This window comes from Protopterus annectens, chromosome 8.part1, assembly GCF_019279795.1.
Source record: "Protopterus annectens isolate FY-2018-M chromosome 8.part1, PAN1.0, whole genome shotgun sequence".
Classification (NCBI taxonomy): domain Eukaryota; kingdom Metazoa; phylum Chordata; order Ceratodontiformes; family Protopteridae; genus Protopterus; species Protopterus annectens.
In genome coordinates this window covers 98,927,066-98,941,984 of record NC_056742.1, presented here as the reverse complement: position 1 = coordinate 98,941,984, position 14,919 = coordinate 98,927,066, and the positions used below count along the sequence as shown (strand labels likewise).

Below are 14,919 nucleotides of genomic sequence, written 5' to 3'. Positions count from 1 at the left end.
GGTGGGGCAGCTGTTACCACTTACCTGGTAGAAACCAAGAGATCGGCATATATGCTGGCGGAGTCTGGGAGCTGGCCTTGTGATGGTTTTGCTGCTTTGGAAGGGTAGGGATATTCCTAGTGCAAACCTCAAGTTGCACAAAGCCTGTCAGAAAGAGCATGGCATCTAGAAGGGTACAGCCTCCAAACTCACAAGTACATATCAACTTTGCAGCTGGATAATCTGTGAAGAACATTTCCCCAGGCCACCAGGGACAAAATGCAGTATATGCAAGGAAAAGTATATTTCATCTGAACAGGCAGGGCTCCTACCCCAACAAGAGAAAGTACAGATCAGCCCCAAGGAGGCAACTGACCCAAGATATATTTTTTAATCTAATTAGCAAATATTTAAGAAGGCTTTGAAATAATTTTTAAATATTTGCAAATATCATCAGTAAGCAATAACAACCAAATATTTAAACTACAAAGAATTTTTTTGGATTAAATATTACAAGGAAAACAATGTGAACAGTAGTATAAAATTTAGCAATGGCATCTGGATCCAAGGAATTATTGCTAAAAACAAGTTAGAGAAAATATTTTATTTTGCTTTGCAACAATTTAATTAGCACTACATCACACTGCCAAAAAATGGAGCAAAACAGCAGAAAAAAATAGCTTACCATGTTTGCAGCAGTTACATCTAAAAAGATACAAAAGCTACAACTTTATCAATCAATAAAATCAATAAAAATAAATTAAATAATTTAGCAGACATTGTATGCTCACTCCCCTTACTGTGTATGCAGTAATTAAAACACACACAGGCTCAGTACTGTGTGATAAGCAAGAAACGTTAACATGAACAATTACAATATTTAAATTCATAGCATTTGGATAAATCATACAGAATGTACTCAAGTAGTCAAAAAAACACACATTTAAAATGAACAATGGGCTTTTAAATACTGCCTGATGATTATTTTGGTTTTACTTCACAAGGATGTTAAGTTATTCTCAGTTTTTGGACTTCAGTTATATTAGATATAATACAGGTGTTACCACAACTCAAGACAGAATGCAGACATCGACCCAGAACTGACCTAAGCCCAATCTGGCAGATGTTTACAAAGATGCAACCAGCTCAGACTCCATAAATGCTTTCTTTATATTACAATAAAGCACATTTACATCACTCAGAAGAATTGTTTTAAACATTTCCATTATTTTATCTGATGGATGGCTCCTACGCAAAATATGACCTACACTCCATAGAAATTTAAAAGTACCTAAGAAAATATAATACAAAAATGGAATAGAAAATCATTTGACTATACATTTAACTATAGTAAAGTATTAAAAGATAATATTTTATACAAATATAGTAAAGACAAGTTTTTTCCTTCAAATATAAACTTGTCAGAAAATTGGAATGCAGGGTTAGGCTTAAAAACTCACCAACAGTCTAGTACACACCTAAGAACCTGTTGGGCTTAAAAACTCACCAACAGTCTAGTACACACCTAAGAACCTGTTAGGCTTAAAAACTCACCAACAGTCTAGTACACACCTAAGAACCTATGAACATACAAATCGAGTCAATTCCGTAATGTAACTGAACAAGCCTAACCCAGCATAAAGGTAGTCTTTTATCCTAGAGTCACCAGAGAAAACACATAGCCACAAAAGGTAGACATGATGAGCTACCAGGCAACATGCAAAGTTCTCTAACTTTTCATGGCACTGGGGAACATCAATGTCAACTCTAGACCACAGGGCTAAATGCGGAAAAGCAGCCTACAGCAAGCACTATGAAATGAATGGGATGCGAGTATACCAGAATGAAATGTGCACATATCAATGTGTAACATCACTGAGGCTGACCACAAATTTACTGTGCAGTGGCCACTGCTTCCTATCTGATGAAGTCATCACTGGATAAGATTATGCAGTGCAGTATGACTTGACATGCATCCTTACAGTGCTTTATGATCTAACAGGCTCAATAAAGTGCAGTGTAATCACAGCGCATGTAAAGGAAGTACTTTTTAAGACGGAAGGAAACATCAAGGATGACAGCAGGCCACAATATTAAAAGCAAGCATCAGCATCAGATATAACAAGCTCTTACACCACAAGAGATCCAACTGCAAGACAAAACCAAACGCAGTAAACTAGAATATGCAAAAGACACATCCCCTTGATGCTGCAGGATGGTAAAGTATCACTCATTATAACTGTCAGACTACATGGGGCATCAAGGGAGTCGGAGTCTACTCTGCTTCACCTAATAAAACATCAGCATGGTCAAAGGAATATAACTAAGCAAACTACAAGTGGTGAACTGTGGTCATCAAAACATGACAAGTTATGATCAGTGACAGAAGGCATAAAAGGTAAGCCACAGCAGGTAATTTAGTTTTTAAGCATAGCTGCTTCATCTAAACCTGAGGATTCACACATTCGTGGAGTAGATTTATAACACATGGTCCCTCATCCTTGGTAATGGCCTTCTGGAATTTCACACATCTGCATCAGTGATGGCTACAGGGTTGACATGGCAAGTCTCTGGAGGTACTCCATCAGTCCATTTCCTCCTCATCTCAGCTGGGGGTCGTGGTGGAGGATTCTCAGGAGGTGCTTTCATGCTTGGAGCAGGATGCCCTTTTTTCTCTGCTGCCTGCTTGGCTTCAATTGGTCTCCATTCTTCACCAAGAACTGCAGCCTTGAAAGAAAAAAAAAAGTGTAAAATTTTAAACATTTTTCAGACTGCTTCATGGCTGAAACATCCATTTTTTTATATAAACATTTTTATGAAATCACAACCATCACATAAGTACACATGCACTGTACGCATTTCCTTTTCAACAGTCATTCACTAAAACATTACATAAATTAAATTTCTTCCTTCCCTTAAACCTTACTCCTTCTCTTGAACATTATTCTGCATGCATTGTTCCCACATACTCCATTTATTTCTATATAATTAAGATCCCACTTCCAGTTCTTTTTTCTCCTTTACAATGTTTAGTATTTCTAGTTACAGTTGTTTGTAGATTTTGATTTCCATTTTCTAGTACTTGGCAGCCAGTCACATTAAACTTAGTAGGATTAAAAGATTTGTTTACTTGGTTACAATTTGCTCCCCCAATACTTCTGACAAAACACACTATATGGAAATACAATGTGCCAACTTATTACATTCCCAGAAAACATATTCCGAATTCCACCCCCCCTTTCCCATCATACCTCCAGCACTTGCTACCTAAGGAAAATTTATCTGAAGTCTGCTTGGGGTATGCAAATATCTTTATAAATGCTTCCAAGCAAAAAATTCCAAGCCTTCTGAATGTTCCTGCACACTTGGGAGTCATAGAGATGCCTTTCTGTTGTTCTTTGCTAGATTGCAAAAAGAAACGGAAAGGCAATCCTTTCTAAATTACACTGATTGACTGTTACAGTTATCAGGCAATATTTTATATGACCTCCTAATTATTCCTTTTGTAATAACCATTTCTGATCTAGAGTCAACTCCGCCATATTTGGTCTTTCATTAGAATTTCTATCCCTTACTGTTTGCCTATAGTTTATCAGTCCCTGGTAGGGAAGTTAATTTCAGACCTGGAGTCCAAACTCCTGCTTGACCTTATCCCACTTAGTTAAACTTTCCCTCCCTAGTTATTTGCTCCCAATACTGTGGGCCCCTTGTTAATTTTCTGCAGTAAATTCCATCTCCCTCTTGCCCCTTTTCTGTAAGCTAACTTGCAGAAGTTCTTTGCGTTTCACTGTTGCAGACCTGACTTGTGGAATTTCCTCTCATGAAAGCCCTTGGCTGGCCTGACTACCAGAGAAAAATACCCCTCCTCTTAACACTGATGAACATCCTATCTAATGTCAGTACACTTGGGTATAAAGGGAGCCAGCTGGTGTCATGATATCGGCCTTTTCTTGCCATTGGATCCCAAAACAGTATTTCAGTGCATCGATTGGTCTGCACCAAAGAGAAGTAATCTGAAAGCTTAGTACCCCATTGTGGATTTTTTTTTCTTACTTTAACCCACGTCAAATAAAGTTAACAATTCTCCGCTATGGTAAGAAAATCTCACACTGACACTTCAATTCACTGTGTGTCACCAGTCTAGGCCCAGATCATTACTTTCTAAATTGTTGTTTCTGTGTGGGATTCAATTCTAGGACTATTAGGCATAGGGAAGAGATCTTAGCTAGGCACCTTAGTCTTCAATCTTCTTTGCTATGTCCAGTGGTGTCTACCAGTAATTCTGAGGTCAAGCTCCCTAACTATAAGAAGGATAAGGAAAAAAGACTCAGGCTTAGGGCCTTGGATGACAACCTTTCTCCATCTGCCAGTTCCCCAAGGCTGGGGATCGCTGAAGGTGAGGTACTTTCGCAGCCCCCTTCTGTGACTGAGGTGGTGCAGCAGGCCTCTGTAGAGACCCATCCAGAATCCGACAGGATGTCGGGTCCCTCATCTTCTACACAGGCCTTAGCATTTGGTTAATCAATCAGTCAGGTCCAAAGACACTCAGCAGGCCTCAGTATCCAATGACTGCTCTTACCAGTGATGCTCCTCTGCGGCGTCAGCCTGTACATGTGGCTCATTCTTCTAGGGAAACTGGCGTCACGACTGTGGATGTACCTAGGCCCAAGGCCAAAGCTACCTCAAAGAAGAGTACTTCAGGCCCTGTGCTTAGGCCTGCCAGACCCCATGCACAGGGATATCAGCAAGACCTGGTGAAGTTAGCTGAAGACCTTATTTACATAGTTAGATCTAAGCAACCCCCTTTGGAATCTTCCCCAGCAAAAGAAGGAAAAACTCCTGAAGTTTTCTGATCCTCTAGATTCTGAGGAGGATTCGGACCATGAGGAGTCTGTCTTCTGATTCTAAAAAGAGATTCTACCCCCCCCCCCCCGCCACGAGGACAACACTTTTGGGAAAACTCTCCATGCTATGAGGGAACATTTCCAGTGGGAGACCCAGAAATACCTACAATACAATTCAAAACTTTAGGGAGTTCCTTGTCTTGCCAGAGCACAAATCTTTGGCTATTCCTCCTGTGTTAGAGGTTGTAGAGAATGTTTTTTATGGATTACTCCTTAAATCTATATTCTCTTCCTCCTGCTCCCTCAAAAAAACAGACAGGTTTTTATAAGGTGCTGGACTCCCACAAGTTCCGTTCCAAGAATCATTCTGCTGATCCAGAGATGGTCACCCCAGGACCCAAAGAAGCAAGAGCCAGTTCCCCTAAGAACCCTTTACCTACGGACAAAGAAAGCAGGGCCTTTGACAGATTTGAGAAAAAAGTTTACACTTCTGCCATACTTGCCATGAGCGCCCTTAACTGCCACTTTCATTTGATCAAATATCAGCAAACTGTTTTGGATCAGCTGAAGCAAAAGCTTTCTTCTTTTGAGGACAAGAACTTTTCTAAAGAATTGCTGTACCTTTGCCACTCTAGTTCCCAAAGTGGCTAGACATTCCTTACACTGTGGCTACAATGCTATGGAGGCACTAGCCAAGCTGCAGTCACTGCTTCTGTCATTAGAATGCACATTTAGCTAAGAGAGCAAACTCAGCTTGACCATGTCAAGCCCAACCTTCTGGATGCCCCCTTGGACAAAGATGTCCTCTTTGGGCCTAAAGCTGAGGCTGTGCTCAAAAAGATGGAAGATAAAGTAAATATATGCAGACTGTGAAAGACTTCCTCAAAGTTCAGCCTCCTAGGTTCAGCTGAACTTTCCCACTAAACACAGATCTTTCCCGTTCAGTCTAAAAGCAGACAGAGGAAACACTGGAATGGAAATAAATCAAAGGCAGCATCAGTCACAAAGGCCCAAGTAGTGGCCCTCCCAGGCAAGGGAATTCTAGTTCACAAGATCCTAGCAGAGAGCAACATTGAGTCCTCCCTATCCCTCTCCTTGCCGACCCCCACAAGAATAGGAGGAAGACTAGGAGGAAAGCTAGCTCTGGTCCTTCATTCTTTCAGCTAAGTGGGTTCTGAACATTATTTCAAATGGTTTGAAAGTGAGTCTCTAAAAGCCATTAAAGTACTCAGATTATGCAGACATACCACAAAAATCAAAGGGCAGAAGCCCTTTCCCAAATTCTCGATTTGTGCTCACAGGGCTCAGTGGATCCAATCCCAGAACACCAAAAGGGAAAGGGATTTTATGCAGGGCTCTTTCTGGTTTCCAGAAAATAAGACTCTTGGTGCCCTATTCTAGACTGGTCCACCCTCAATCAGTTCCTGTTTGTACTAAAATTCAAGATGTCGACTCTTCAAAAGCTTTTGTCCATGATAGCTCCTCACGCCTTAATGATCACCCTGGATCTAAAAGATGCTTACTTGCACATTCCTATAGAGGAATCATGCAGAAGCTTTCTACATTTCAGAACAGGTATGAGTCACTCTCAATTCTCTGCACTGCCCTTTGGCTTATCTACTGCTCTCAGGATTTTCACAAAGGGCTTAGTCCCTGTGATTGCCTTCTGCAGAACAAGAGGAGTCCAAATTTACCCTAGACTGTCTAATACAAGCTATGATTCTTTGTCAAAGCTCATCAGGGATCTCCTCACCTTTGAGGTTCACCATAAATATATGCAAATCCAATACAGAACCCTCCACTAGGATGGTTTCCTGGGGGCTCTTCTGGATTTGTCCATTCAAAAGGCCTACCTCCCTCCAGACAATGTCTCCTTTCAGACTCAATACTTTTGAAGTATTATGCAGAATCAAGGCCTCTCACTCAAGGAATTTCTCACAGTGCTAGGCTACATGGCATCTTCTATTCCTCACGATTCCTCTGGCCAGGCTGCACATGAGTAAACTTCAATGGTAACTCAAGAATGTGTGGTGCCAGCACATTCAATCCCTGGTGATCGAAATTCAGCTGATTCCTTGTGTCAAGGAGGAAGTTGCATGGTGGGCACAGCCTTGTGCTTAGAATCAGGGCCATTCTTTCAGGTTCATTCCTCAAGGGCAAACACTTACCACAGATGCCTCAGAGACTGCCTGGGGGTTCATTTCAATCATCTCCACTCCCAAGGGAAATGGGAAATTCAGGTCAGAGACAAGTACATGAACTGAAAAGAACTTACAGCAGTGCACAAGGGCCTGGTAGCTTTCAAGGAAAAATGGAAACTAGGGTCCTGTTAGTCAACACAGACAATACCACAGTCATGTGGTACATAAACAAGCAGGGGTACTTATTCTTACCCTCTATGTCAACTAGCTATGCAGGTTTTGGAGACTGCTCACTCTCTAGGGTTACACCTCCTGGCACAATACCTTCCAGGTATTCAAAACACTCTAGCAGATCACCTCAGCAGGAACTTGATGGATCCCCATGAATGGCATCTGCTTCGGAAACACTTCTCAGCATAGTCCAGAGATATGGATCCCCAAAGACAGACCTCTTTGCCACCAAAGGAAATGCTCAATGGAAAGATTCTGCTCCAGGAGTACACTCAGCCCAGAAGACAGATGCCATCTCTTTTCTTTGGACCCACATTTTCCCTTGCTGCTACTTCCTCAGCCCCTTCCAAAAATCAGGAAAGAGGCCACAAGGATCATCCTGATAGCCCCAGACTAGGCAAGGCAGCATTGGTATCCTATGCTACTCAGTCTAACCAATGAAAATCAGTGGCAGTTACCTTAGAGAGTGGACCTTCTGACTCGAGACATGGGAAAGATTCTGCACCCCAATCTGCAGTCACTCAGGCTCTCAGCCTCGATACTCCTAGAGCATCCAGCACAGAGTCTAATCTAAGCAAGCAAGTTCAAAATATTTTTAAAGAGGCCAGATGGCTTAGCACTAGGAAGTCATACTCAAGTGGGAAATATTCCATCTGCTGCCAGAAGCAAGGCCTCAATCTTGCTTCAGCCAAGATCTCTGACATTTTAGATTACCTGGCTACCTTGGTTGGCAAAGGCCAATCCTATTCTTCCATCAAAATTCACACCTCTGCCCTTTCAGCCCACATCCCTGCTCTTCCTCCCGTCTTTTCTCACCCCCTGCTATGACAATTCCTTAGGGGAGTGATCTACATTAGATCTCACAAGAGGCAACGCTCCCCCCATAGGACCGCAATTTTGTTCTAGAAAATTTGACCCTTCATCCCTTCAAACTGACAGCTTCTGCTGATTTAAAGTTTTTAACTTGGAAGACTGCTCTTTTGCTGGCTATCACCTCGGCTATGGGGTTTCTCGGAGTTGCAGGATCTTATGGCAGTGGAAGCATTGCTCATCTTCCACCCAGAGAGTCTTGCTCAGGACTAATCCATCCTTTATGCCCAAGGTGGTCACTGATACATCCTTGAGTCAAGCCATACAACTACCCACCTTCTTACCCAAATCTCAGAACCATGAGGAGAGAATCCTTCATTCCTTGGATGTACATAGGCAACTCTGCTACTATCTTGAAAGAACTAAATCTTTCAGAAAAATCAGACCAACTCTGTGTCCTTTGCCACTGGTTCTGAAGGGAAACCAGTTTCCAAACAGGCCATTTCCAAGTGGATCTCTCACTGTATCTCCTTTTGTTACAGCCATCATGGTAAAAAGCCACCTGAAGCTGTCAGGACTCATTCTACTAGGCCTGCTGCTATCTCTGCTGCTTTCCTGAAGCAGCTACCTGGTCATCTGTAGATACCTTTAACAAACACTGCCACTTATCAGCCTTTTCCAGGTCTAGAGCAGGATTTACCACTGCCATCCTGCAGGACATCCTCTCCTCTTCCTAATCTTCATCCACCCGCATCTCAGCTTTTGGAATCATCCCACAAGTCAGGACTGCAACAGTGAAACACAAACAACATAGTACAGTTGTGTACACTTACCATAAACGTAGATGTTCGAGTGTATTCATTGTTTCAGTCTTCTTTCCCTCCCTCCTCCTTCCCCCCTGCCTACTATGGTAGTCTACTTCTATCTTCTTCTCAAGCCAAGGGAACCCCCCCCTTCTTCCTGCACCCTTCCTTGCTTAGGTTTCTGTCTGACTGTTGCTTTTATTGTTCTTCCTGGGGGCTCCTATTTTCTAAGGGGAAGAAAAAACGGATTTCATGGCATAGGCTCCCTTTTTACGCAAGCATACTGACATCAGATTGGACATCCACCAGGAGGAAGGGGATTTCTTTTCTCTGGTAGTTGAGCTGGCCAAGGGCTTTTACGGCAGGAAATCTCACAAGTCAGGACTGCAACAGTGAATACACTAGATCATCTACATTTATACTAAGTGTACGCAACTGTACTTTATCCCTAGTGGTAAACTCATTTCTCCACTCCCATATAGGTTTAATTCTTAGAATTCGTTCTGCTACTTTAGAAATATATGTTCAATATGAATATATGTCCAATAATAAGGAGTCAGTAGGACTTTGAATGCAGTCGCTAAGGAGAATAGTATCATCCAGTTTTGGTTCTGAACTTCATTCATCCTCTGTGCCTACACCCTTTTACCATTTATTACACTTACAAACAGTAGACAGTCTTGTGGGCAAGGTAGACTATCAGTTTTACAAACACAGACATTCCAGTTTCAGAATGAGTAGGTATGAAAAGACGCCAGTATCAACCATTCATAAAGACCGTTTTTGTTCTCCATCACTTTAGCCCCTTATACTGTAGATTTAGAAAAGAAAGAGGGTTGCACTACTGTAACTATTGCCATACTGCTGGAATCCTGGTAGAACAAAGACCAAAAGACTCAAACTACTTTGCATGTAATTTATGCTCTCTTACAATATTCACATTTCCAACTCCAGATATAAATCACAGGCACCAATGTGCCAAATGCCACCACTAACTATGTTGCTAAAAGATATACCTGAAAAAGCAATCCTTATATTTTGCATTCAGAGTGTAGACTTTCTATGCCACGTTAACTTGCATTAAAATTCTAAATAGCATCACTTGATATTCGACTTGTTAGGAACTAAATGGTGCATTATTTTTTATTAATAAATATAATGCCACATAAAAATATATGACCTTAGAATTTACTCTTAGGTATATATCTATGAATCCATGTCAGCTGACAGAGTTTTAAGAAACTTGAAATTCTTATCAGCGAGATGACCCCCTCCCCCCAAAAAAAATCTTTTTTTTTTCATTTTTGCAGTGGGGGGAGGTATGCCCCCTATCCCTGCAAATTATATATACCAACTTCGAGATCACACTACCTTGAGGAAAATTGTAAATGTCCTGATCCCTCAATGTACCATGATCTCCATTCAAAAGCTTCAAGTTTTCAGAAATTCAATCATATTATCTCGCCAATACGAACTTTGAGTTTCTGAAAACTCTATCAGCTGATAGGAGTCCATTATATATGCTGTAAGCAAATTGGATAGAAAACAGACAAAATTTCTTAGTTGTGGGCAAAACTATCACAGCATTCTACAATGGCATAACACAAACATGACTAAAGAACACCACCCTAACCTCAGCCTGGTCTGCCAGCATGCCTTTTGAAAAAAAAAATGTAAAAAAATAGTAAGCAGTCTCTTCCTAGCCTTGTGACGCAGAGAGAGAAATCCTTGACTGCAACCCAGATAGCCCATGGGCACTGGAGGGGCTGAGCATGTGACGATGGGAGTGAGTTGTCAGTGCCAGCTCACCCATCCTGGGAGAAGGGAAACTGCATAGGCTTGCTACAACAGCAGCAATAAGAGCCAGACAAGCTCCTCGCTACAAGCAGAATACCTCTTGGTAAGGGAGTTGTGCATGTGAAGAAATGCAAAAGCACCTCCTAAAGGCAGCCACTGCAGACTTTGCAAGGCTGAAATATTATGGTGGAGGTTAGGCTGCACTCCTTTGGCAGGATTATGATGTTGCCTCTGCATCATTGATGATCTCATCAGTGCAGGATATGGGTTGCCTTAAGCCAAGGGGAAGACTAAGACAGGTCCAGAAGACTTAAGACAATAAGGACAGGAGCTGGTGGTGGCTGTTGGTCAGCTGCAAGGAGGAAGGAGGGAGGACTGAGCAGTTGCTAAGAAATGCCAACTTTTGTGATGAATTTTTGTGAATTTAGTCGTTTACAAGAATGTGAGATATCTTTTAAGGTCTTTTCATTTCTTCTTCCAATAGCGTAGCACTTGGTTTAGTGATGGAGTAAATACAAAACATTCAAAAGAGTAAACTAATTAAGCAAGCTTGCTCTTCTGTGTACCAAAGGAAGTCTATATCAAGGGAAAACTAGCTCTTTCATAGCATTACTAAAACTAATTAACTATCTTAAACAGAGGAGTATTTCACCATTGTTGTGGTACATTTACATTTATTTAACATTTGTTTTCTGGGAAGTTCCGACTGGACACAAGTCCTTTTTCAGCAGAGGCCTGGGGAGAAAAACTCCACAAGAATGGCAAACATTCACTAAGCAAGTATTACACAATACATTCAGATTATATAATATTATTACATCAGATTACATCATATCAGTCATAAACAGTAATAGAGAAAATTACTAGACTTAAAGATTGTATCATATCAGTCATAAACAATAAAAGAGAAAAATGTCTGCACTGTGGTGAGGGAGGGAGGTGTGGTGTAAATTGCTAAGGGAGAAATGGACAGTTACACAGTTTAGATTTAAGCAAGAGTGACTCAAGTTCTTTTTTAAAGTGGTGTTTATCAGTAATTGATCGTATGTCAGGGGGAAGGGAGTTCAATGCCTAGTTGTACTTGCTGAAGAGAGGGACTGGCTAGCTAGGTTATTAATTTTGGAAATTGTTAACAGAGCTTTATTAGCTGAATGAAGAGGGCAAGTGCTACTATAGGGTTGCACTAGAGTATGTAGAGCAGGGACTTTTTCAGGTTGGTGCATTACACTGTGCAGGGTAACAAGCTGGTTCTAAGCAGGTTGGGTAGTTTGAGCCAATTCAAGTGTTTGAGTGCTGAGCAATGGTGTACTCTATAGTTAAGGTCAGTAGCAAATTTGGCTATTTTATTGTAGCAGCTTTCAAATTTTGTGAGCTCACCCTTTTTTAGATTAGTAAAGATGGGTGAGGCATATAGAAGAGTGGAGACTAGATGAGTAGTTGAGAGGGTAGCTTTAGTGCTCCTTGTACATTGCAAAATGTAGAAGGCAAAATATACTGGACCAATGCAGACATTTGCAGCCGGTTTCAGTTATTTCCATACAAAAATATAAATAGAAATGTATCCTTCAGTCAGAAAGTGGTCCAATATTTAAAAGTCTCCCACTCTTACTGGATAGTGCTCGATCTACCAGCATTACCACATGAATAAAGAAAATTTAGTATAGCAGGGTAAAGTCCTGACCTATGGTCAAGGTCATCTAGTTTTGATTACTAGTCTTGGCGTCTAAGGCAATGGCAATGTAAGGAAGAGCAGCAGAAGCATTGGCTAAATTTAAGCAGAGGTGGGATGATGCACTGCAAACTTCTATGGCTGGACGTGGGATGTGCCAAAGCTGTATCTAGCTACATCAGGAGCCCTGTGCAGATTCCAAAGCTCTTATCAAAGTTGAACAGCCTTAAAAAAAAAACAAAGGAGGTCTTCACACTTGCAGCTATACCAAGCTGCTTATTAAAACTGTAACAAGCAGCTTGCCACAGTTAATACCACACACACACACCTCAAACCAAGTGCTTAAACAGAGCCAATAATACAGGATCAGAATTCTATTATCCAAAGGACTGCACTCCTGTATCACTGACATCTGCCGATGGTGCTTCCTGACAACCTGCAACAGGGGCAGTCGTCTTCGTCGTCTCACCCTAGTTACAGCTCTGGAAGTATGAGTGCATTCAAGGGAAAGAGAAATTAGGGAATGGAAACAAACACTTACTGGCAGCGATATGAAGCTGCCCCAGGTGCCACAGTCTTCTAATTCATTCCCAAGCACCGGCTGCAGTTAGTCCTGGGGTAGCCAATGCTTACCTGCAAGGAATCAAAAAAACAGAAAAGAAAAGGAAAAAATTGCTGCTATGAATTATGCTCATAACCCTTTTAGTACTGAAGTATAAAAGGTATTCCACCGTCGACAGTGCCATCAGCAGGAAAATCCAAGGTTCACACTTTTATTCCACAGAGTCATCTGTACAAATGACTTTGGTATCCTCATGTCCAGTCATCAGGCGGTGTTTGATGCAGGCAAGTTCACAGCATTTAGTAGTAGAAGCTGTAAGTTATGAATCAACCCCTAACCTTCCCCATCCCAAATTTATAATCCTTTAAAATGACACTAAATTAATTTGTTAACATCAATGATGACATTAATAGGATGCCCTTTTAGAAATTATCTATTTTATTTTCCATTTTTTTTTCAAAAGGAATACAAGCAAAACAAATTAATTGTCATCAATACCACCACCACCTGCCCTCTACAGTTATCATTCAGGAAACAGAGATCCAATCTTTCTAAAATTGAACACCAACATAATTGCTGTTTTCAGGAATCAACAATAAGCTGAGGTAAGCAAAGTGCACATACTTCTGTACTTCTTTATATGTAACTTAACTTTGTCAGGAATAGGAACACTTTCAGTGCACTTTCATTACAAATGACAAAAAAGAAATTTAGCAACAATGGTCACACATCAGCACACTGCTTATCTCAAATACTAGAAGATCAGAAGGCTGTGGGCTTTATCCTTTCACCAGCTACTTGAAATCATGCTGCAGTATGGACAGGGCAGAGAACTATGATGGAGGGGGGAGAAGGTACATTAGATGACACTCACAAAGGCACAATGTGCCTACTGTAGTAATGGTTTGAGTGAATATTAAGGATTTCATGGTGTAGGCAAGGAGTACTTTGGCAGTCCTAGACAAATTCTTCTTACTAAAAGTACCATCTGCCTCCCTTGAAAATGAGCAACCTGGAGTTTTTTAACCAAGAAGCAATTTACAACTGAGCAGAGTATGTGCATACCAGCTGCTGTACAATGTGTCAATGTAGAAATTAAGGTCCAGAGGACCATGGACGGAACCTTGGGGACACTTTTGATGACTGAATTTAATACAGAGTTCCTAGACACATTTGACCAAGTTCTACCATTTAGGCAGCTCTTGAACTAACAAGGGTAGGTTCATTCATTCCCAGCTCTGAGCAAAATGCCAACAGGATTTGTTCACTTTCTTTTTAACCAGTAACCAAAAGAACGAGAGCGGTGACAAGACTGTAAAACTAGTAACCAACACCAGAACACACGTACACTAGTCTGCCTTGAAGTATTACCTGTGTATCAGGTGCCAAAACATTCGTCCACTAAGGATTAACTTTATTTTTAACCAGCTATAAAGTGATGCAGTGGATAGATCATCATTTGAAGTTACCTTGCTTTTTTCCTGTAACCATACCACTAACCAAACTGTACCTGCTCAATCAAACCATGGTGTTACCTGTGGCTCTAGCATAAAATAACCTTACTTAAACAGGTTTATTTAAACATTCACAGCTCAAATTAAAATGGACATCAATATCAGTTACAGCAATAACATGAGAAACTGGTGTCTGACTTTGCTGCTGGTGCTATTATATTACTCCACATAACTCCTACTGGTTAGTTATGGGATGCCCACTACTTTGCTGTACAGCACTGGTACTAGCATTATTCAAGAGCACTCCAACAGTACTTCTATGGGAAACACAATTTATAGACTGCTAGTAGCTTACAACTTCCAAATTAAATCTTTAACAATACCTTATTTGGCTCATAATCTATGCCAGGTAAAAATAAGAACAAAGGAGGCAAACGTTTTCTTAAATGTCAAATCCTGGACAAAAGCACAACCATCAAAATGTAAACCTCAACTACCCATAAGGCCCAATTCTACAGGGTTCAGCAAATGAACCAGAAAGTAACTCTCTCTGCTCTCCATACAAAATTGGATTTGGTTAAGAACAAGTTGAAAATTAATTATCTCAGGCAAGCGTCGACAGAGTGAGA

The 14,919-nt window shown here is 41.0% G+C and overlaps 1 protein-coding gene across 2 annotated transcripts in view; it reads right to left on the bottom strand.

Annotated features, from left to right (window-relative positions):
- Nucleotides 1–568: 568 nt before the first annotated feature.
- The window catches only part of LOC122810214 (cytochrome b-245 light chain), a 143,660-nt gene continuing 129,309 nt past the window's right edge, over nucleotides 569–14,919 (bottom strand). The window contains exons 6-7 of one of the 2 annotated variants that reach the window (XR_006366064.1): nucleotides 1,513–2,706; nucleotides 569–1,465 (exon numbers count right to left, since the gene is read on the bottom strand). Coding sequence is in view for 1 of the 2 variants with exons in the window: in XM_044081711.1 (XP_043937646.1) it covers nucleotides 2,503–2,706 (204 nt within the window). In the remaining variant the exon portion in view is untranslated. Of the gene's footprint in view, nucleotides 2,707–14,919 lie in introns of both variants that reach the window. The other variant, XM_044081711.1, reaches the window with a different exon arrangement.